The sequence below is a fragment of the Kwoniella shivajii genome, chromosome 8 (genome assembly GCF_035658355.1).
Source record: "Kwoniella shivajii chromosome 8, complete sequence".
NCBI classification, from domain to species: domain Eukaryota; kingdom Fungi; phylum Basidiomycota; class Tremellomycetes; order Tremellales; family Cryptococcaceae; genus Kwoniella; species Kwoniella shivajii.
The window spans coordinates 542377-562508 of record NC_085915.1 but is presented as its reverse complement, the minus strand read 5'-3'; the positions used below and the strand labels follow the sequence as shown (position 1 = coordinate 562508).

The window sequence follows — 20132 nt, the reverse complement described above, 5'->3', positions numbered from 1 at the left end:
ATGGATCGGATCCATGATAAGGAAATGTGGAGGGAGCACGCACTCGTTGTGCGGGATCGCTTGCTGTGAGGTGACGACTTGGAACCCGTGTCAAGCTTCTGTGCGACGTCATGTATCCCGTCTAACTCCAAGCGTAAGCCTAACACAGAGGAAAGTCACGAGATAGCGTTAAAATCCTGGAGGGCGAAGCTTTCAGCAGTTGACTAAGCGCCGAGAGTCATGAACAAGGGGTCAATGTTAATGAAAGAAGGAAGATTGTTTCTTCCCATTCTTTTTGTCTGATTAACCTCACTGCCACAAGTTGTGGTTTCCGGTTTGCTCCAGCCTGATCAGATCACACGATATCCAACGATTGATGAGAGATGTATGCATAAACTGATTGTATATACAAGACTTATTCAAACTTAACCTATCTTTACAATTTCGACCTTGTACCTATTCTTTCAGAAGTCACTTGGAAACATTCTGGTAAACCAGTCTGTGACCATGTAGAACCTTGTACCAATTGTGCTAAACCCTTTGAGCAAGTGAATATACGAGCCTATTGATACTTGTTGTTCAGTACTGATTTCAAAGCGACGGCTCAACTAATTATTGACGGTGCACAGAGAACTTACCATTCCATGACCATTATGACCGCAACTCATCCATTGACCTTTTTTACCTGGCACAGGACCTACAAAGGGTACTTCATCTGCACTCTGTAACGAGACGAATGAAAGAAATTAGATCGTCAGCGATGATCAGGTATGCATGGTGCCAATGTAGCGTACCAGACCAATGATACCACTCCATGAGCGATCGTATCTGACTCCAAATCCTACTTCGGGCTTTGATTCATCCCTATATGAACCAAACTGTCAATCCGATGATCACTTATATGCCTTAATACAACTTGACATGGCTAAACTTACCATGCGAATCCATGTTTACCTAAAAACTTAACTGATTCAGTGATAGGTTTGAAGTCCTGTAAACTATCATCTGTTTTTCTTTTTGGATCTTCCGAAACGTATTTTTCCAATTGATGTTGATTAGGTTGAACCCCACCAAATAGAATACATCCATCTGATGTATTTCTGGGGTTTACAGAATATAGTCCATTTTTGTATATGACAGCATAGGAATTCGTCAATGCTTTAGAACCTGAATGTGTCGAAGGTGGATAAACTAAATTACACATATGTGGTATTGGTATTATACTTTGATTTAACTCAGGTAATAAAGATCCAGCGTATGCGTTTGTTGTATGTATCACATTTGACGTTTCGACCGATCCTCTTTCAGTTTGGATTGACCAACAATCCTTCTTAGATGATTCGGTAACGGATGATACAGGTGTCAAGGTTTGAAGATTTAATCCCAATTTCAAACATCTTTCAATTATATAAGCGACTATCGAATGAATGGACATCGAAAGGATCAGCTTTGATTGCATCGTTTGCCCAGTCTGCTTACCCAGCTTCCAAGGATGAAGGGTGGATGCGTCCCAGGCGTATACAGCTTTAGCACCTTTGACCCTCGAGACCTGATTACGCTTCATCAACGACTGTCCATGTAATAGGTCTGGTCAGCTTACTCTTTCAGCTTCCTTAGGATCCGTGATGACATCTATTGAGCTGGCATCACCTCCAGCAGCTTTAAAAGCCTCCATGCTTCTAGCAGCTTTAGCTACCACTTCAGGATCCATCATGACGTCGAACTTTACTATGAGTGTTAGCTTGCTCCCCATAATGAGATTGAATCCTGTAATCATTGGTGACTAACTGTTTTACCATTCCAGACTTCACAATCGACATTGTTGTCAGTAACGAACCTGACCAAAGCATCCCTCGTTTCCTTCTCATTCGCCAAGATCTGTTCGTGTGTTCAGTGATAAGTAGCGGTCCTTTGGAGGTCACGACACGTTCACAGCGACGTCTCAACTCACCTTCAGAGCTTGTTCACTGCCGAACCTTTTCGAGTACTCAATATAACCTCTCCAGATATCAGGTTTACAATGACCTGCATTTCTACCCGTTGCACCTGAACACAATTCCCTTGCTTCCAACATCAAGATTGATTTAGGTGGATTCTCTGATTCGAGCAAGTTCAAAGCTGCTAATGCTCCAGATAGCTGTGAAACGAGATCGTAAATTAAGCGTTTAGCGGTGCCCCCAGTATTCGTCCATTTATATTCAACGAGCGGATTTCACTCACTCCAGAACCGATGATGACGACTTCAGAAGAACTAGGTAATTCTTTCGTAGTCCTGTGATCTAATAATGGATTACTTCTAACAGTACCTAACCAATGTGATACACTCATACCACCTTGTAAAGGTCTACTTTCAGGTTCATCAATTTTGTTGATATCAATATGTAGATTGGTTAATTTATCTGATATATTCGCACTTCCACCTTCCATACCAATAGGTGGTAGACCAGTTTCTAGTTCTGTTGCTCGCATCTTTAGTCTTCTTGAGTGTTGTGCAAAGTCTGTTGGAATCAAGTGGGTTTGAGTGTTCAAGTACTGGGAATTTCTGACTATCTAGATTTGACGGGAGTGATTTGGAGAATGGGAGCTGCAATGTATTCTCATGGTCGACTCCACTCAGTGATTCGTTATAAAGCCTACGTACAAAGTTCTCATCGGACTGTAGACCAACTTAACTCAAATATTGATCCAACCACGCTCGTTGTACATAGTATAAATCTCATCGGACTTGGACGTACCGTAAGGATTTATGCCTGCGCTTACGCTTAATCATCCCTGACGGAACTGTACGGTGTGCACGCTGCTTATCACTAAAATACAGTTAGCAAGAACTTCGCTTGTGCATATTCCGTGGTGCTCTTTCGTACAGAAGTGTGCTGGTTGGACATCTCAGAAGTCAATCCCCAGACGAGCGAATTGCAGTACGTTTTGTGTGTGATCAAGAATGTAAGAAGGGGAAGAAGGGGTGTCGGTTTAAGCCGATAAAGACAGAGAATCGTCTTAGGTTGGCGCTCGCCAAAAATGTCCATTTTCATGTTCCAGATCCCTGTTTGTGTGATATATTCATATTTTAGGACCAAACGTTTGATCATCTACTTTACTCTGATGATCAAAGTTCTTGTCTGAATACGTTGACGGACGAACATACAATGCATTGCACCAAGTTCAGCGTCAGAACACGATTTCACCATTTAATTCTGTAAACCCAGGCTAAAGGTGATCGTCTTCATGATGTGCCGAGTCACGTGACCAATACCTCCCGGCCTCATCTTCGAAAGCGCGATGATCATCTTGCCCCAATTTACTACACCCTTGACTTCTGATATGGTATTCGACATATGAAAGTTCTGAATAAACCAAAACATAATTGGTAAAGGAGACCGCTTCCCCCTTTGCTGCCTTCCTAACTTCCTTTTTTTTTGAAAGTGGAATTCGATGCTACCGGTCACGCGGTCGATTGATCGACAATGGAAGAAATCGCAATTACGATTTATCAAAAGAGCTTTTTTTTCAGATAATGTCCATGATCCTTCTGTAATGCTGAGAGAAGTGATGAGGAATGTTGCTCAAGTAAGTTTGTATTCCATTCTCGTCTTGATGTTCCTACCATTTAGTCGTTATGCGACTCGTATGATCGTATACTCCTTTCCAAGTAAAATTCGACGTTCTTGAAGATCACCATCGATGTTGACGAGCATGATTCTTGACTATGGTGGATGACAATTGGTGGGATATATCTGCTAATACTTGTGCTTGTGATTGAAATAGCCAGTGGCAATAGCAGTAACGTCTATACCGCCCACGTCATCTTTATACGGTAAAGCACCATATCACGGAGCGACTTTAACTTCATTCACATCATTAACACTACATCCACATCCACTAGTTGCTTTTTCATTACGATTACCATCTAGGATGGCCGATTGTTTAAGGCCGTGGAGGACACATAATGATCATCAAGCTGCGAGTCTACACGGAAATCGAAATCATCGTTATAGGGAAAACACATGGAATGAAGAAGAGTTCTTATATCCAAATCAAAGTAATTCAGGTATGAAATTACCACCAAAATCTGAATTACCATGGCCTTTATCAAAATTACCTATGCCTGAACAACCTCCCGAATGGGCTCAAAGTCTATTCTCACGGATACCCAATTCTCTAATTTCACAAGATGCCATCCCCTCCTTCTCCTCATCGTCATCGTCAGACAATCCTCTGAAATCGCATTCATCCAATGCAGTGTCTTTACCTCGTGACCCCTCATCTTCCGTTGAAACGACAACTCCAGTGATCCAGCCTCATCCAACACCATTGACGATCTCACTCCTGTCTAAATCCAATGAAGGAATAGCAGATTCACTTTCACTTCCTCAAACGGATCATTCATCCATTTTTTCCTTTCCTGAAACATGGTCAGAACACATGACTCATCCACCAAGCTTGGTAGGCTCATTAGGTTCATTACAATGTGAAGTAGTCGGCAGTGTCCTTCTCAAAGATTTATGTGGTTCAGCAGAAGGTACAGGAGAAGGAGAAGGAAGTGAAATGTTCATTTGCAGAGTCATAGGTGTAGATATGCCATCGGAGCAGGAATCGAAAGATAGAGAGCCGTTATTACATTGGAGAAGGAAATATGTCGGTATCAAAGAAGGGTCATAAACGCTTGATTGCAAGATCGGAAACACGATGATATTAGGTGTAGAATCCTCAATTGACCGTCATGCCAGAAAGCCTACACGGCAAATAGACATATCAATTTTCCAAGCTCAGTAGCTTCGCAATCAGCAAGGCATTCGTCGTATTTGCTTTATTTGCACTGCAAGTTTGTCATATACCGAGAGTGGTATTGAGAGGATAGAAACAGAGTGTTAAACACCAATCACTGCATGCATGTATATAGAGTGTGGTGATGACGCTACAGCTATTCTTTGTACACATTATGTTTTTCTCGAGAAGTAAGTTCCAACATTATGATATATATACAGCTTGGTTGGATCCATCAAGCTACCAAATTTCGAAAAAAACGCGTCTTGTCGTGAATCTGTCGATCGATATGTTTAAACTCAATCCAACAGAGCGGTGAAGTGTGACGAGTTTGATCTGATGTGGTGGGTTGTATTAATTATAGAATATTGATCTTGTCGTAGTTTTTCGTTTTCTTCGTAAGTAGTTGTTTCGTATATCATTTTCAATTCGTTTTTGGATACCCCAAGAGGGTCATATCGTGTATCTCTCGTAAAGTCCAAAATCTCATCGCTTAAGTCAAGTCCACCCTGATGCATCGCATTTTGATGCTGATGTGGTGGTCGTGGCCATTCTTCTTCTCGTTTGACCTATGGATTGATCATTCCCTTCATTTGCGAAGTTGTTTGCATTTGTTGTTCTTTCTCCCAGAATAACCAAGCTGAACTGATCAAAAGCAGCGCGGCGACTTTCCCGACTACTTCTCTCTGAACGTTTGTCCAATCCCATTTCCTTCCCCACATGAAAGATTCCCAAACACTCAGACCCTCTGGAATTTCAGGTGGACCTAAACCAATCACTTTCGAAGATCTTCTTAAATTCGGAGTCAAATCTCCCCCTCCAGATCCTCCAGGATTAACACCGTCGGAAGTATTAGAGGTCCTTCTACCTTGCTGAGCTGGTGGAATGACATTTGAGGTCACCCACATTTGTACTGTTCTAGACCACCCGGTTGTAATTCCAATAACGACCCAACAAAGATGTACTCTTTCTGCACCAAGAAACCATAGTGTGAGATATGTGGCAGGCCAACATAGACACTGTAAGGATAATAATCGTGTGAGTGTTGATGGTAATGAATAGTAGGATCTCCATCGATGGGTCAAACCAGTAGTGAGCGAGAAGCAGAAATGTGCTGTCAACATTGCCTGATGCAAATTCATCAGCTTTTTACCTTCCTGCGATGGGTATGACACCATAAGGTTCAAAGAACTGACCCATAAGATACTAATCAGAACATCACCTCTATTGACTTTATTCCATGAACCCATGTGTCCATCGCCTCCAGCTACCAATCTTTCCAAAGCTTCTTTAGAGAGGTCAACCCCCCATGGCCAAACATCCACCCATAGCCCTCCAGTAACTAATGCTTGAGATAAAACACATATTCCCCACAAAGATGGAATGATAGCTAATAATCTCAATGGTAATAGGGTTGAGTTCTGAAACCTTCTTATCATTTTGGTTAAAAGAGTTTTTGGTACATGTTTAGGCTCAATTGTATTGGGTACGTCGGTTTCGTCTTCGTCACCTAAAGAGAGACCTAAACCTCTAGGGGGAGAGTTACGTTTTTCAAGGAAAGATCTGTTTCTGAAGTTGGATCTTAACCTTGTCTTCTTAGGCGAGAAACTCAAGGAATCGCCACTTGAGAGTGAACCATTTGATTCATCGTTATCGTCATCATCGGCATCCCCACTTGACATTCCACCTGGTTCAGGTCTTCCATACTGAAATCCAGTTCTATTCACAAAATATGAGGCATGGTCATCGTCTGACGATGAGCTCAGCGCCATTCGATTTGATGTGATAGGCGACATTGTAGGAATGGATAAATGTGAGTTTCTGGGTGATGGCGATTTTCTCAGATTGACTAATGAACCAGCTGAACGCGAAGTTTTCGGTGAGGAAGGTAACCAAGGTTCTATCGCAGCAGACTCAAGAGGTTGGATATGCATGGGGCGTGAAGGTGGTGTTTTCGTTCGAGAGTGATTTGGCCGTTTTCTAACTTCTCCTGATCCAGAATCAATTTGTGTTGAAGAACCTATTGGAGACCCATTCCCCTTTCCATTCCAAATTTCGTATGTAGGTGTAGATGCTGATCCAGACGATACGGGATTGTGCTGAACAGATGTTGGAGTAGTCTGACCTCTAAGATTCTCGGCCCAGCCTTCAGCTCTTCTTGATCTCAAAGCTGTCAAATCAGGTTGACTGGTACTTCCTTTCCCTTTATATCTGCTAATGCCCACACTCGTAGTTGTATTTGCATTCTCTTGAACTATAGTAGGACCTCTGACGGTAGCGTCCGAATCCATACCGGAATCTTCACCATGTTGCTTGGAGAAAGAATGTCTGGGTTTATTACGAAGGACTGGCTTGGCTGGGAGTTGTGATTGTGAAAGTGTAGATGTAGGATATATTGGTTGACGAGAGGGACCTCCTGCATTTTGCTGTTGATGTTGATATGGATATGGACGATGTATGGGGGGAAAAGGTTGTAGCAACAGTGAGGATTGATTTATTGGAGGTAATGATTGTGAATGAATATGTGTTGGTCTGGGAGGTATATTCTTGAATAAAGGTGGTGGTTCCATGTGGCCTTGTTGAGATTGAGATTGAGATTGAGATTGAGATTGAGATTGAGATTGAGATTGAGATTGAGGGGCAAACGCTTGTCTAACTTGACTTTGATTTTGTGAATGTCGCTGGGGGTTTTGCTCCAGTTGCATTCCATTCATATTGACTAATGGAGTCAAACCTTGTATTATTATCCTGCCATTGGGACTGGTAGGTGCTGATCTCGTATTATACCCGTTTCCATGATGAATTGGGATTGGGATTGGACTTGGGATCGAGGTAGGATTTGAAATCGAGTTCGAATTTATACTTGTGATAGTATTGGATCTTGATTTACCTTTAACTCTTCCAGGAGAATATTCGGGTGATTCATGATTGACATGATCTTTGGGAGAGTTGAGTGGTTTGTTGATAGGTAGTGATTGGTAGCGAGGTTGGGGTGAGGTTGAATTGGACGAAAAGGCAAAAGAAGCAGTGGAAGAAGAAGAAGCGACTGAACTCATTTCACATTCACACCCCTCATCTGGGTTTACAGTGATTTGGAAAATATAGCTCAATCCTCTTCTTCTCGCTTCGACCTTTTACTTCTGATACGGTAGTGTGATTCGGAAGTATCGATCACAGTTCGATAGCAATGTTGTAGGTAGTGAGCTATCGAAAAGAAAGCGACGAGTGGGGGAGTGGAAATGATAGATAAGTTGTGAAAGTATGAATAGTAGTACTAACTGAACGAGGTTTTTTATAGTAACCGAGTTCCAGTACGAAGCGGGGACCACGTGATACAGCGTAACGCACGTACATGTCGTTTGCCGCAGCGTACTTTATCCAGGCCCATCCATGGGATATAGTATGTTACGACGTCGCATAAAGCATAAAGCATCAGGCAAGACAGTATCAGAGTATACAATGCATCTCAGGTGAAACGTTTGACCAGAAAATGAGACAATAAACGTACAGAAACATCGTAACCGATATCGAAACTGTAACTGGGGTCAAGGAAAGAAAACCTAGAAAACAACCAAAATTAAAATACAACTGAAACCCGATTGTTAAAGATTTGGGATATATCATGAGCTATGCTGCCTTCAAGGATGCCAGAAATACACCAAAATCGAACCCCCCAAAAAAAGTTAAGAAACCAAGCACCAGGTTTAAACTTCTTCTTCACCTTCTTCGCTTCTTCTAGAAATCAATAAACCTTGACCGCTCTCTGCCATTTCCCTTTCTTGTTCTCTTTGAGCTTCTCTAACTGCTTTCTTGGCAATATAAGTTAAATAGCAAAATAGTCCAATGCAAAGTGCTATTCCGAACCAAGTCGAATAAGCTTTAATATCTTCCCTGTTATTTGACCATTCTCCATGACCATGTTCGTTCCCATGGTTACCGTGGAAATGATAATGTGGAGGTGGAGGGAGATGAGGAGAAGGCCAGTGTCCTTCTGAATCTTCATCTGATGTTTCACCATTTTGCTTGTCCGAATCTGAGAGGTTATGTCCATATGCAGTAGATAGGTTATGTATTCCTGCTCCTATCCAAGTATGTAAAACCAATTTACATAGACTCAGAGCAGTACATGCCGTATATGTTCGGAGAGATAACGAGGGCGATGAGGCGAGTATTACGTTCAATAGGTTGTACGGATAAGGTGCGATTCGAATCAGTAGGAGTAAATGAGGATGGGAGGAGAGTAGCGACAGGAGTGTTGATGATGTTGGTGAGGACGAGAGGCTGTAAGGCGAAGTAAATGTCAGCTTCTCGAGTCAATAAACTAATCGCATTCATCTCATCTTTCCTTGATTTCTACCTTCATTGTCATGTCTTCATTGTCAGACGGTGCGTTCCTCTTTTGTTCTCTGCGCACACGGTCACACACGAACGAGTCTGAAGGGGAAATGGACTCACCATCTTCCGATGACATCTCTCAACCAGACTCTGCTAACACCAAACACCAGAACTGCGCCAAATAGACTTGCTGCGTAGCTGATCAGGAACCCTTCCCATACGCCAAAAGTATAACCTGACAATACGATCAATGTTGAATAGAGGGGTATAGGCGGTATTGTCGTTATTAAAATCAAGATGAAGATTATCAAATGTCCGTAGTATCCTTGACTTGATAAATACTTGGAAAGGTCATCCAGGGCTAAATGAGATATTGAAAAGAGTTGTTGATGCGATCAATTAATTGTTTTCCCATTCAGATTCCAAATATTTTGACTTACCTTCAAACAGTTCTCGTCTCCACCAACCTAGTATTCCTAAGACTATCAAAGTCGTTATGATCCATCCTAACATCATACTTTTCCCCGCACCATGTTCACCTTTCAACGAGCAAACAGACCTTGATTTATCCCACATTTCGTTCAATGATAGACTGACTGATCTATTTCTGTTTCCGTTGAATCTCCTTTCTCTTTCTGTGGAAGTATATCCTGGATGAGAATAAGGATGTAGGGACTCTATCGGTGGATACATTGATGAAGAAGGTAATGATTCCTTTGACGGCAATTCATCATCTGCATAGTTGTTATCGTTGTGATGATCATCTCGAGATATGTATGATGTGGGTTCTTGATGATAAGAGGATTGAGTTTGATTCCTGGTAGCATATGATGTTGATGAATGATTAAACGTAGGTCGAGGATGTGTTGATGTCTTTAATGATGGCGATGCTGATTTGGAAGGTGCAGATCCAGAAGATGCAGGTCCAAGACCGTCATTTATATGTGATAACGCAGCAGGATCCATTCTGATGTTTTCTGACATCTTGATTATCTTGTTGGAGACTGTCTTCGAGCCCTGTGAATCCCGATCACGCTGAAGAGGTATGAGAGTATAATATAATTGATCTTCTTACACTTGACTATCCAAGTTATCTAATCAAACCGAGTCGTTGTTCAAAGTGATCCTCCTTCTTCGTCAATACTTCTTATACCCATTGATACACTTAGAGCTGGCTGAATATTGCCTTTTCCCTTGAATAGATCCTGATGCTAATGCGTAATAAATGCGATGTCTGGGATTGAAAAAAAGCACAGTCGATTCGAAGGATGTTATTTCGGGTTATGAATCTTCTGAAATGGAAAGGAATAAACCTATTCAAACAATCGATATGATTGATTGATGTAACATGGTGTTTGTATGACACAAAGAAATGAAAGCATAAAATAAAAAGGAAAGGTTAAAGAACGTGATTAGATTCGTATCTAGCTTAAACAACAAAGTGATGATTCCACAACGAAGTGGGAAGATGCCAAGATACCACAAATGGACTGCGCATTGAAGACTATAGAAGAGAAGGAAGAGCAAAAAGGAGAGAACCGGGCCTAGAGTCCGGAATGATAGGCTGAGTTATAGTAATAGTAGCAAGCAGTACGAGTAGTAGCCGCAGCACCAGCACCAGCACCAGCACCAGCACCAGGCAGCAGGTAAAACAAACCCGGGTGTTGTAAAAAATACCCTGAACGCAGATCTCAACTGGCACTCTTCTTTCCCTTCTTGCTTTGGGTCATCTGAAGTGGTAATATAGATATATGAGGTAAGTTTCAAAAGGAACCGAGAATCAAATGTTACATATGCGAAACTGTCACGCTATTTTGTCCAAAAATTGGATTTGTCTCTGATAAAACACATAATAGCATCTGCTTTAAGCGGACTTTTGTCTCAGCAGAGTATAAATCATCTACCTTTGACAGTTGCTTCTCTCTGGGTATTGACAGTTCTGATTTCATTCCTACTTGGTTTCGACGATATGAGATTCACCTTTCCGTTTCATGCAAACACGCGACTCAGTCTTTGTCCATTCCCCCCTCAAGCTAGAGCGTCGGGAAAAGTCGACCATGCTCTGCTACTATTTTCAGTTCCAACGTAACGATGCTCATCGATATCAGATATCAAATCTGACTCAGCATAGTTGTCTAGGTGCAAATCTCTGTTGAACTCTTGATATGGATCTCTCGCACTAGAGCGATCATACCTTATCAAAAGTCGCTAAATAGGAACGAAAACAGCGAGAGCAAGCGAACGAAGCAGACACGTATGGGTTCAACACGTCTTAGTGAACAGTCACTTTCAGTAGATTCTGTGCCATCTTCATTCACGGTAAAGCTTTAATCTGGCGGTCAAAGTGAATAGTGAAGTCGAATACATCTGCCTAGTCGAAAATTTTTGATGGAATAAACCGGCAAATCACTCTGAATCTGATTGTCAATTCATACAGCGCTTTTCACATTTTAGGATCATTCTGAGTTCGATACTGCGGTGCATGGTATGGGTTGATGTGATCCACGCTCAACCATTCATCTACACGACCCATGTTCTGACTTCGTTCTTACTATCTTCCCGGTCAGTTCCATCAAAAGCCTTCGATGAAGTCGTACACTATCGTTCCGGGAATAACACCGTCATTAATCGTGCTAGGAGCGTGATGTATCTTTGGAGCACTTAGTACGCATAGTCGGATTTGGCGTTAGGCAAGTAAAAATTGCAAGGCTAAAAGGGGAAAGCTCGATTTATGCATATCATAAAACGAAAGCCTCGATCTTGTTGAATAAAATCGGTATCAACGTAGTTGCTATGAGACCTATACCGGTGTATACTGCCACTTTGGTGAGGACTATAGTAAGGGCAAGGTCAGCTCATTCTCGACTTTCCGGGCTTCGAAGATTGATGTCTGTGTGTATGGATGAGCAAAAGAAGAAGGATTGAACAAATGTATCGTGTTCAGTAGAAAGCAAAAGTGGATTGAAGTTGACGATGGATCATTGTCGCGTAGATTTGACAGTCAAGAGTCCAGGCGGTAGATGAAGAGCATGATACTGTGACGAACACGAAGGAAACTCACCTTCGGCATCATATTTCGATCTATCACCTTTCCTCTTGTTCACCCTTACCAACCATTCAATTTCCTCATCTTTTATCTTTTTATTCTCCTTTTTGGTGTTTGATTTTCTTCTTCTTAATCCCTCGGTGTCACCGTTACTAATAATAGGAGGTGAATTGAGCTGTTTCGCATGGAGTAGAGGTGATTCTGACGGTGTAGGAGCTCTATCGTAGTTTTCGCCAATCTGAAGATCTACCACAGATGGTATGTGTCTAAATGTTATTTTCGATGGCACCTTTTCGTAATCTCTGCAAGACACAAACAGGCAAACAGCCAAGCAAGTAATGAGCGAGGTTTATATTTTCAGATTGTTCAGTACCTCAACTCGAAGACTGACTTACGTTGCAGCTTTATAAAACCTTCTAGTAGGTAAAGCACCCGAAACTTTCTCTACAGCTCTGAAGATTGGTGGTAATACCTTGAGTAGAGTACTCTTGACTACCAATCTCCACGCGAACATCAATCCAAGACCTATTATGAGGATTTATTAATTAGTTGCGGCATCCGATTCAGCTAAAAATGAAATAGATGACTTACCCAGTATCAGCCTGGATAACACAATTCCCGTATTGAAGACAAATCCTCCGCCAAATGCTTTTCTTTGAGCGATAGCAGGTACAGCTTGATTACTGACTATACTCCACCAGTGACCTAAGAAGGATCCTAGTATAACAGATAAAACAGCAATAGCATCTTCGAAACATGGACAATCATCCAGTGGTTCAGGATGATAATGAACCAAACCTAGAGTGAGGGGTACAGAGATAGCAGGTACTGTTTATAACAATAACCATCAATCAGTATCTCAAAGTAACACACCTCTGATGTACAGCTCGACGTACCAAGCCAGGTACCTGAATCCACCCAAAATTCTACTGAGTCACCAATTACAATCCATAAGATCCAGCATGCAATGCCCATCAAGCTACCGCCAATGACGTCGGCTACAATGTAAATCAGCATAGAGCAAGTATTGTTCTCGGACCGAAGGTAATATACCCGTTGAATGCATTCCTGTGTACAGTCGCCCCCCGACCACGCTCGCTGTGTAGAATGCCAGGACTACATTGAGGTCAGTACAGTACACCAATAAGGTGTTTGATAGAGCTCACAAAGCCAGCCGGCAAGTACAGAGGACATTCCCACGTGATCTCGAAGCTCGAATAACCATTCGGCAAAGAAAAGTGCTATACTGATAGAGTTCGTTGAGTGGGATGAGGGGAAACCTGAAGGAAGCAAAAATTGGATTAATTCACTGACTGCTAGACATAGGATAGGAAAGTAGCGACACCTACCATATTCATGATGATGTGTACTCATGCCTGGACCACATGTCATCAGCTTTCATTTATCGTTCTTAACTCCCAATTAGGTTCCCACTCACTCAGTCGTATCACGGGGGGACTATATGGCCTAGGGGTACATACTAGATCTTTTGCGAACGATGAGATATATATACCCATGCCCACAACATAGAGCAAGCTATGGTGTGCTGTATGAGCTTCACGTTTCTTAGTAGGATGGATCAAAGCTTACCCTCGCGCTTTCAACGGGAATCCAAAGAAGAACAGTACCGGCAAGAAAGTCATGAAGAAAGTGTGAGCTGTAAGACAAGACCATCACATGAGCTTCTCAAAGGTTCCAGTCCGACCTATTATGTTGCTCCCAGCAGCAACCGTGGGCAGAGATAATTTTATGCTTACTACCGAAAACAGCGGTCCAATAGAAGAATTTATCCCTCTTTTCAGACCTTATCTTAACTTGCCAATCTGCCATCCAATCTTTCTCCTTTCTCAATCTTTTGACCAACCATCTTCTCAGATAGGCTCTCCAGACAGGTAAATACCTATCATATATCTCGTCAGGTTGACATCCGGGTTCCCATTCTCTTTTCAGCTTTGAATGTGGTTCAGGTGAATGTTGGAAAACAGCCGTTTCGGATGTTGAGGTTGATGTTGAATCTACCTGTATCGAAGGTATAGCTTGTGTATTTTTAGTTGACGACATGACTAACGCATTATCAACATTTCTCTCAAGTATCTTGAGTAGTCAAATCGCATACAGTGTATCGAGGACTCCTTCCCTCGCTTCATCTAAATTTCATGGCTTTACTGCTTTGCCAGATGCAAACAGCATTCACGGTCAAAACACACCGAAAGATGCGCGCGGGGACCCCCGTTTCTGGGGTTTAGCGGGAGACAGATAGGCAACCGTGCCAAGACCTGAAATGGTGTAGGTAGGCTCGCGGATACCCTCCCCCTCCACTGTAACCTCCACGCGCAAGGTCTTCGAGCTGTCATAGCAACTATTGACATCCCAATGTTGTAGGCGCACTTATACCCTTCATCCGCCGTATTCTCATTCCTCAATCATACTTAAAGCACAGCGAAGAACACCTTGGAGATAATTCGCCATGTCAGAAACGTACGCTTCTATCAAGGTGCGCCAAATCTTGCAACACGTCCTGAGTCAATTAGTGATAACAGCTAACAAAGTCGGAAACAGACTTTACATTCCTCTCTTCCAGCTTTCCAACCTCCCATATCTACCTCCGCATTACCAAGTATTGCCTTCATCACGCTATTGGCGTTCTTCGTTCTCACCTTCCTATTCACCACGTGAGTCATGTCTCGCAATTCTCAGCTTCAACCATAAGTGGTGGTTCACGAAATGCGCAGCGCTGATATAAGATATAACTCCAGGTTGCCCAAATCGAAAATACCTATTCCTGAAATTGGAACAGCTTTAGCAGCTTCTGTATTAGCTGGAGGCGGCGTAGTCGCTTTGTTCTGTACATTAGGCGTATACGTGTAGAAATCAAGAATGGAAAAACAAAGGAAGGAAGAAGAAGAGTTGTGTGTTCGGAAGATATAGATGAGTTTCGATTGTAAGATACCGTCATGTATTATACCTGGTTATGAACGTCCTTAGTCGTTTTATGATACTAAACTTGGCTAAACAGATATTCGTGTCAGGAGTGGGGCATAGTTGATCTTTCATATATGTGATATTTGCTTATCTGAATACACTCAATTTACCCGTGATGCTACAGTACAGTAGCCTACCTACTGTGATTACAATTCGGTTGATATGTATTCTGACAATTCTTCATACTCACTCCTTATCTGATCATCCACCTCCAACTTTCCTTCTTTTATCCATTTACCAAGCCAGGAACTACCTTCCGCTATAGCTGAGCCGAATCCGAACACAGCGTTGAGCATGGTCATACCAAATTCACCGCCCATTTTGGCAGATTGACAAATTGCGAATCCACTTTTGGAGATGATTGGATGAAGATAAGATTGAGTAAATGATGCAGCTGTACCTGTATCCGTTGTGGACAGTTTCAGCCCATGAACAAGGTTATGCTTGTCGAGCATAGAAGAAGAAAGAGCTTACTCACCTGCAGCAGGACCCAGCTTCGTAAATCCTAATCCTCTCAACGCTGGACCCCAAATCCCACCAGGTGCAAAGAAGGCTACACCGTTCACAACGTGAAACGCAGTTTCATATGGATGCTCTTTGATATAATTCTTGATAATGGTAGGTATATCTTCCCATTTCATTGAATAGAAGTCCTCACTAACCTCTTCGCATTGTGATTTGTACCCTTCGAATTGAGCTTTGACTTGATGAGGTAAACTGTCGTAATCGATGGAGACGATTTTATCCTCGGTTTCGGAAATTATACTCATCAAATGTCCAGCGTATGGGATTAATGATTCAGTGTTGATGTGGATATCTAAAGCTTGCAATGAGGGGATTGAGGAGAATCCAGGTAAGAACTTTTGGGCAGGGATACCGAAAATATCAAAGAAAGGACATTGACCGCTTGAAGAAAACACACGATGAGGATGATCCAGTAACGCATATTGTTGTACGACCGTGTTTGTGTCTTATAGCAATTATGAAGTTCTGATGTGTATTTGAGTGAGGTTGCAAAAGTAAATGAAGAGGTGAACGACGATTGAAATTCTTACCCAAAAATTAGGGAGAGCGGTGGCGCGATTCTAAGGAGTGATGAGTGGGGTTTTGGAGGTCGTGAAAAAGGACTGGGAAACACGACCTACGCTAAGGTAGAGAGGTACGTTTGATGTTTTACCTTTCCCCTTCAAAACGTCATTTGACATTTCAGCCAACGGCGGTTGTGTGCAACAAAGATCAAAATCACTGAAGGAAAATGCATTCCCCACACAGCGATTTGATTGATGACACAGTGGAACGTTTGTACATAGATGCATAGTCTTCCCTCCCAGCCACCAATCAATCCAAGAAAAGTTCAATTCGAGCGCATGTGAAACCACAGCGGGTGAAGTATCTATTTCAAGGGGTCAATCTTCATTACGTTTAGACAGGAAAAACTGTACATAAGTTCTACTCACCTTCGCGGAAGCCTTTTCAGAGCTTAGCGCCGGCACTGCGTCTTCTATTCACAAGCTTTCCGACCATGTATGTAGTTCCAGATGCTGCGATCACGCTACCTTGAATTGCAGTATTGACAATCGCCATTCCTGCTCCCCCCATTGCTGCGCTTTGACAGATCGGAATCATGGATCCAGCCACGAGATTTCCTATGCCGGCATGAGCACCCGCTGCCATACTTCCTAAGATTCGAGTTTCATCGTCAGCTTCCAGGATTTTCCATCGATCAATCTGTTGAACATTCAACTCACCAGCTTGAATTCCACTGCTGGTGATCCCGACCATGTTCAAGCACGGAATTGCCACCAAAGGCGGGCTAACGATCACCGCAACAGCTCCTACAGCAGCAACGCTTTGGACCGGATGATCCTTTGCATACTGGAATGCTGAGTTTCTCCCCTCGGTAAGAAATTGTCTGATCTCTCCAGCTTTAGTGGACCATTGGTCCGCGTCGATATGGAGCTTACCAAATTCGAGAACCCGTTGGTGAGCTGTAGCGATGCAGTTCAGGATGTTGGAGCTAGTGGATGATTTACCAGCTGGGCTCTTGGGAACGGTTGAGTCATTTTTGGGCATTATGCAAACACTACTGACTGAGAAGTGAAATAATATTTAAGAATTATGATATCGAATCAAAACATTTGCAAGGACACGTATATGTATATGGGTTTGGAACAGTACGGGGAACGCTGATGTGTTTGAAATGACCAGAGAAGAAAAAGCGTTATGTTGATTGCCTGAAACGAAAATATACACAATCACTTGCTCGTAGCTTCCGATCCATCAAAAGGTTGACTTTTTGTCTTTCTTGGTCCACGCGGCTTGTGTAAGTTCAAAAGAAGTATCACTGTATATACAACATGCATGACGATTTATGGACGCTAAAAGATCTGCCACCCTCATTACAAACACAGCTGATCTATTAACAATCAGAAGAGGACTCATGTGCTCCTACAAAGACATCATGTAGCGTTATAGAGGGAATTTGTAAGTAAACGGATGTCTACTGGTTGTTCACAAATCTTTTCAATTCTCTATGGACACCACCCTTTGTGGGATCTTCGAGGATCGCTTGAGCTACCATGGCAGCGGGGCAACTGTGTCCACCACCCTCGTTTCTACCCCATAACCATTTGAAGAGTCCAGCCAATGCAGTGCCAGCTCTGACTATGTGTTCCACAACTATCTGTCCATAACCTTTCATGGCGGCAGATTGGAGATGAGCGAAAAAATCTCGAGCTTTAACCTTCCCAATTGCTTTTTGAGCGACAGCAGCGGCTGATCCTGTGTGGGTGTTATGTCAAAACTATATCATTATTATTCAGGAGGATAGCGGTCATAGTACTTGAAAGGGATGAGAACCCATTTAGACTGAGAAAGAAGCATCACTGGACTTACTCGCGACAGGTCCAAATCTGCTGAACCCTAGCACCAGCAAGAGAGGTTCTGTTAAAACCCATGGAGCTATGAATAGCCCAATGTCCATAACAAGAAAAGCAGCTTCACCAGGATGTTCTTTCACCCATTCGACGACATGACAAGGAAGGTCGTTCCAATCTATCCAGATGAGAGTAGATTCGATTTCTGTGATCTGTCCTTCAAAGTAATCCTTGACGGTTGCTGGGATGTATGTGTAGTTCAGAGCGGCGACTTCACCGACCCATTTGTCGGGAAGGTGTTCCAATAAGCTGGTTGTGGATTCTGGAACGATAGACCAGTCGATATTGACTAGTGGGTGAGGGCAAGGATCGGAAGACGGGCTCCAAGGCCAGATCCAAGTGAATAAGGTGATGAAGGAGAGGAGAAATGCTATCATGTTTGGGTTTATTTACGAATGGACTTGTAAAAGGTGAATATAATTGGAAAGCATGGAATAAATTGATGTAATAGTCAAAGCTACGATAGGGTCCAAGACGTTTGATGACTTGTGTGTATGAGGTAGATGTGTGTATGCTTCTGTTCGACGACCAACACCTTTTTCACCCCGAACGTGGCACTGATTGTACTGTATCTCACACCCTGAGAGACATGCTTCTTGTGCTAAACAATGATGCACACCAAACCATGCACTTCTTCCAGACACCAGAACGTGTACATTGACTGAAGTTGACGACTCGTTACAAACGTCACAGATGCTCTTTACAAATTTTCTCATATCCCGTAGAGTTCAAGCGTTTTCTGACGTCCTCGAGCACATTCGAGGTGACCTTGAGACTGGGCTTTGGACCTGTCAGTCATGTGATCACAGTAAAACGATTTAAATCTTTAATACCAACCTTTTTCTTTTGCCACACACACGTGATGTCTCAGGCGTCGCAACCGTGAAAATCTGCTCGACTAGTCATATATTTGCTGCTGAAGAATGCTGAGGGATCTGCAGTACGTATGCATATCCCGCCTCATGAATTTCACAATACATCGAAACAAGGTTTCCAGTCATTTTGACACAGCCAATCGTCATCACAAATATATTATATGCTTTTCACTTTCCGTATCATTGGTTGACTCTTTTGATCTATTTGCCTTGGGAGTATGGATGCATCAAGTGCCATTTTCATTATCTGTCAACCTCGATATCACCTTTTGGTACATCACCAGAGTAGCTTGCCAAATTGCCACCACCTGATCTCCCTTCAGAACCTGCAGACCTGCACTCTACAGAGACCACATCGGAATTGCCTGAGTTCTTGGTGTTGCTTGATGCGTCACCACCGCCAGAGCTTTCTGTACTTCTCACTGCTTCATTTTGACTGCCAGCGAAAATCCAATGTCTGGAAATTCTGCCAGGAACTTTGCCAAAATCAGGTTCCCATTTGAAGGCAGAAGTTGCTACAAGGCGTGAAAGTCAGCTAACTGTACTAAACTAAATGTCATAACTCATCAACTCACCGGGCTGACTGCCCACTGACGAGAAGCTCATAGCATACGCGATTGGCATCGCTTCAGTTGATAATGCTTTGTATAGGAACCGGTCTCAGCTCCAAGCTTCGAAGGTATAGCAAAAGTACGCAACGCTATCTTCTTCTACTTGGATGCACCTTCAGGTTAGTGGTGTGGGGGCTTGGATCGCCAACGAGCGATTGTGCTGGATGTTTGTTACGTTGAATTCGATGGAAGGCGTATTTGTTGTTGTGATACCGTAGGAATGAAATAAGAGGGAATCGCTTCGATATATATAGCTCTGATTATACTGATCCTCGACGACGAACACGAACCTAGATTTTGACTCGAGTCTTGACGAAGTATGCTTTGTGGGATCAGTACATTGGCAGAATAGGTGTTTGACGTCGTTTAGGTCCAAACAACAGTCTTCGTAATCTGTTTCACATACTCCAATTATGGCTCAGCTAGGTTCACAAATGATAAGGGTGAAGAGCTAGTGGATAAGAGGGTACACGACTCTTTGCTCTTGTACATGTATAATCTGCTATGTCACGACATCGGTTCGCAGTCTTCCTCGACAATCAGTCATACATAGTCATCGCTGGCTTTGTTTCACCTTCAGATGTCAGTATGATTTCACCGTCTT

At 42.7% G+C, this 20132-nt stretch overlaps 10 protein-coding genes across 10 annotated transcripts; 2 read left to right on the top strand and 8 right to left on the bottom strand.

Moving 5' to 3' along the window:
* Nucleotides 1–415: 415 nt before the first annotated feature.
* IL334_005977 (uncharacterized protein) lies at nucleotides 416–2448 on the bottom strand (the record flags this gene model as incomplete). The annotated part of the gene is made up of 9 exons (XM_062937683.1): nucleotides 416–541; nucleotides 618–701; nucleotides 774–843; nucleotides 915–1395; nucleotides 1459–1528; nucleotides 1580–1702; nucleotides 1768–1857; nucleotides 1931–2116; nucleotides 2200–2448. 9 exons carry the CDS (start codon nucleotides 2446–2448, stop codon nucleotides 416–418), a joined length of 1479 nt encoding a protein of 492 aa, XP_062793734.1.
* A 963-nt stretch (nucleotides 2449–3411) lies between these two features.
* IL334_005976 (uncharacterized protein) lies at nucleotides 3412–4638 on the top strand (the record flags this gene model as incomplete). Its single annotated transcript, XM_062937682.1, has 2 exons — nucleotides 3412–3546; nucleotides 3745–4638. 2 exons carry the CDS (start codon nucleotides 3412–3414, stop codon nucleotides 4636–4638), a joined length of 1029 nt encoding a protein of 342 aa, XP_062793733.1.
* A 674-nt stretch (nucleotides 4639–5312) lies between these two features.
* Nucleotides 5313–7799, bottom strand: IL334_005975 (uncharacterized protein; the record flags this gene model as incomplete). Its single annotated transcript, XM_062937681.1, has 2 exons — nucleotides 5313–5870; nucleotides 5940–7799. 2 exons carry the CDS (start codon nucleotides 7797–7799, stop codon nucleotides 5313–5315), a joined length of 2418 nt encoding a protein of 805 aa, XP_062793732.1.
* Nucleotides 7800–8447: 648 nt separating this feature from the next.
* IL334_005974 (uncharacterized protein) lies at nucleotides 8448–10062 on the bottom strand (the record flags this gene model as incomplete). The annotated part of the gene is made up of 3 exons (XM_062937680.1): nucleotides 8448–9024; nucleotides 9199–9439; nucleotides 9519–10062. 3 exons carry the CDS (start codon nucleotides 10060–10062, stop codon nucleotides 8448–8450), a joined length of 1362 nt encoding a protein of 453 aa, XP_062793731.1.
* A 1754-nt stretch (nucleotides 10063–11816) lies between these two features.
* Nucleotides 11817–14185, bottom strand: IL334_005973 (uncharacterized protein; the record flags this gene model as incomplete). Its single annotated transcript, XM_062937679.1, has 11 exons — nucleotides 11817–11911; nucleotides 12140–12426; nucleotides 12520–12649; nucleotides 12716–12952; nucleotides 13021–13122; nucleotides 13178–13240; nucleotides 13291–13404; nucleotides 13474–13500; nucleotides 13563–13660; nucleotides 13715–13781; nucleotides 13882–14185. 11 exons carry the CDS (start codon nucleotides 14183–14185, stop codon nucleotides 11817–11819), a joined length of 1524 nt encoding a protein of 507 aa, XP_062793730.1.
* Nucleotides 14186–14591: 406 nt separating this feature from the next.
* Nucleotides 14592–14992, top strand: IL334_005972 (uncharacterized protein; the record flags this gene model as incomplete). The annotated part of the gene is made up of 3 exons (XM_062937678.1): nucleotides 14592–14618; nucleotides 14684–14796; nucleotides 14881–14992. 3 exons carry the CDS (start codon nucleotides 14592–14594, stop codon nucleotides 14990–14992), a joined length of 252 nt encoding a protein of 83 aa, XP_062793729.1.
* A 260-nt stretch (nucleotides 14993–15252) lies between these two features.
* On the bottom strand, nucleotides 15253–15876 carry IL334_005971 (uncharacterized protein; the record flags this gene model as incomplete). Its single annotated transcript, XM_062937677.1, has 2 exons — nucleotides 15253–15506; nucleotides 15585–15876. 2 exons carry the CDS (start codon nucleotides 15874–15876, stop codon nucleotides 15253–15255), a joined length of 546 nt encoding a protein of 181 aa, XP_062793728.1.
* Nucleotides 15877–16579: 703 nt separating this feature from the next.
* IL334_005970 (uncharacterized protein) lies at nucleotides 16580–17179 on the bottom strand (the record flags this gene model as incomplete). Its single annotated transcript, XM_062937676.1, has 2 exons — nucleotides 16580–16785; nucleotides 16855–17179. The coding sequence occupies 2 exons, from the start codon at nucleotides 17177–17179 to the stop codon at nucleotides 16580–16582; spliced, it is 531 nt and encodes a 176-aa protein (XP_062793727.1).
* A 427-nt stretch (nucleotides 17180–17606) lies between these two features.
* On the bottom strand, nucleotides 17607–18419 carry IL334_005969 (uncharacterized protein; the record flags this gene model as incomplete). The annotated part of the gene is made up of 2 exons (XM_062937675.1): nucleotides 17607–17887; nucleotides 18002–18419. 2 exons carry the CDS (start codon nucleotides 18417–18419, stop codon nucleotides 17607–17609), a joined length of 699 nt encoding a protein of 232 aa, XP_062793726.1.
* Nucleotides 18420–19160: 741 nt separating this feature from the next.
* On the bottom strand, nucleotides 19161–19541 carry IL334_005968 (uncharacterized protein; the record flags this gene model as incomplete). The annotated part of the gene is made up of 2 exons (XM_062937674.1): nucleotides 19161–19432; nucleotides 19493–19541. The coding sequence occupies 2 exons, from the start codon at nucleotides 19539–19541 to the stop codon at nucleotides 19161–19163; spliced, it is 321 nt and encodes a 106-aa protein (XP_062793725.1).
* Nucleotides 19542–20132: the final 591 nt, after the last annotated feature.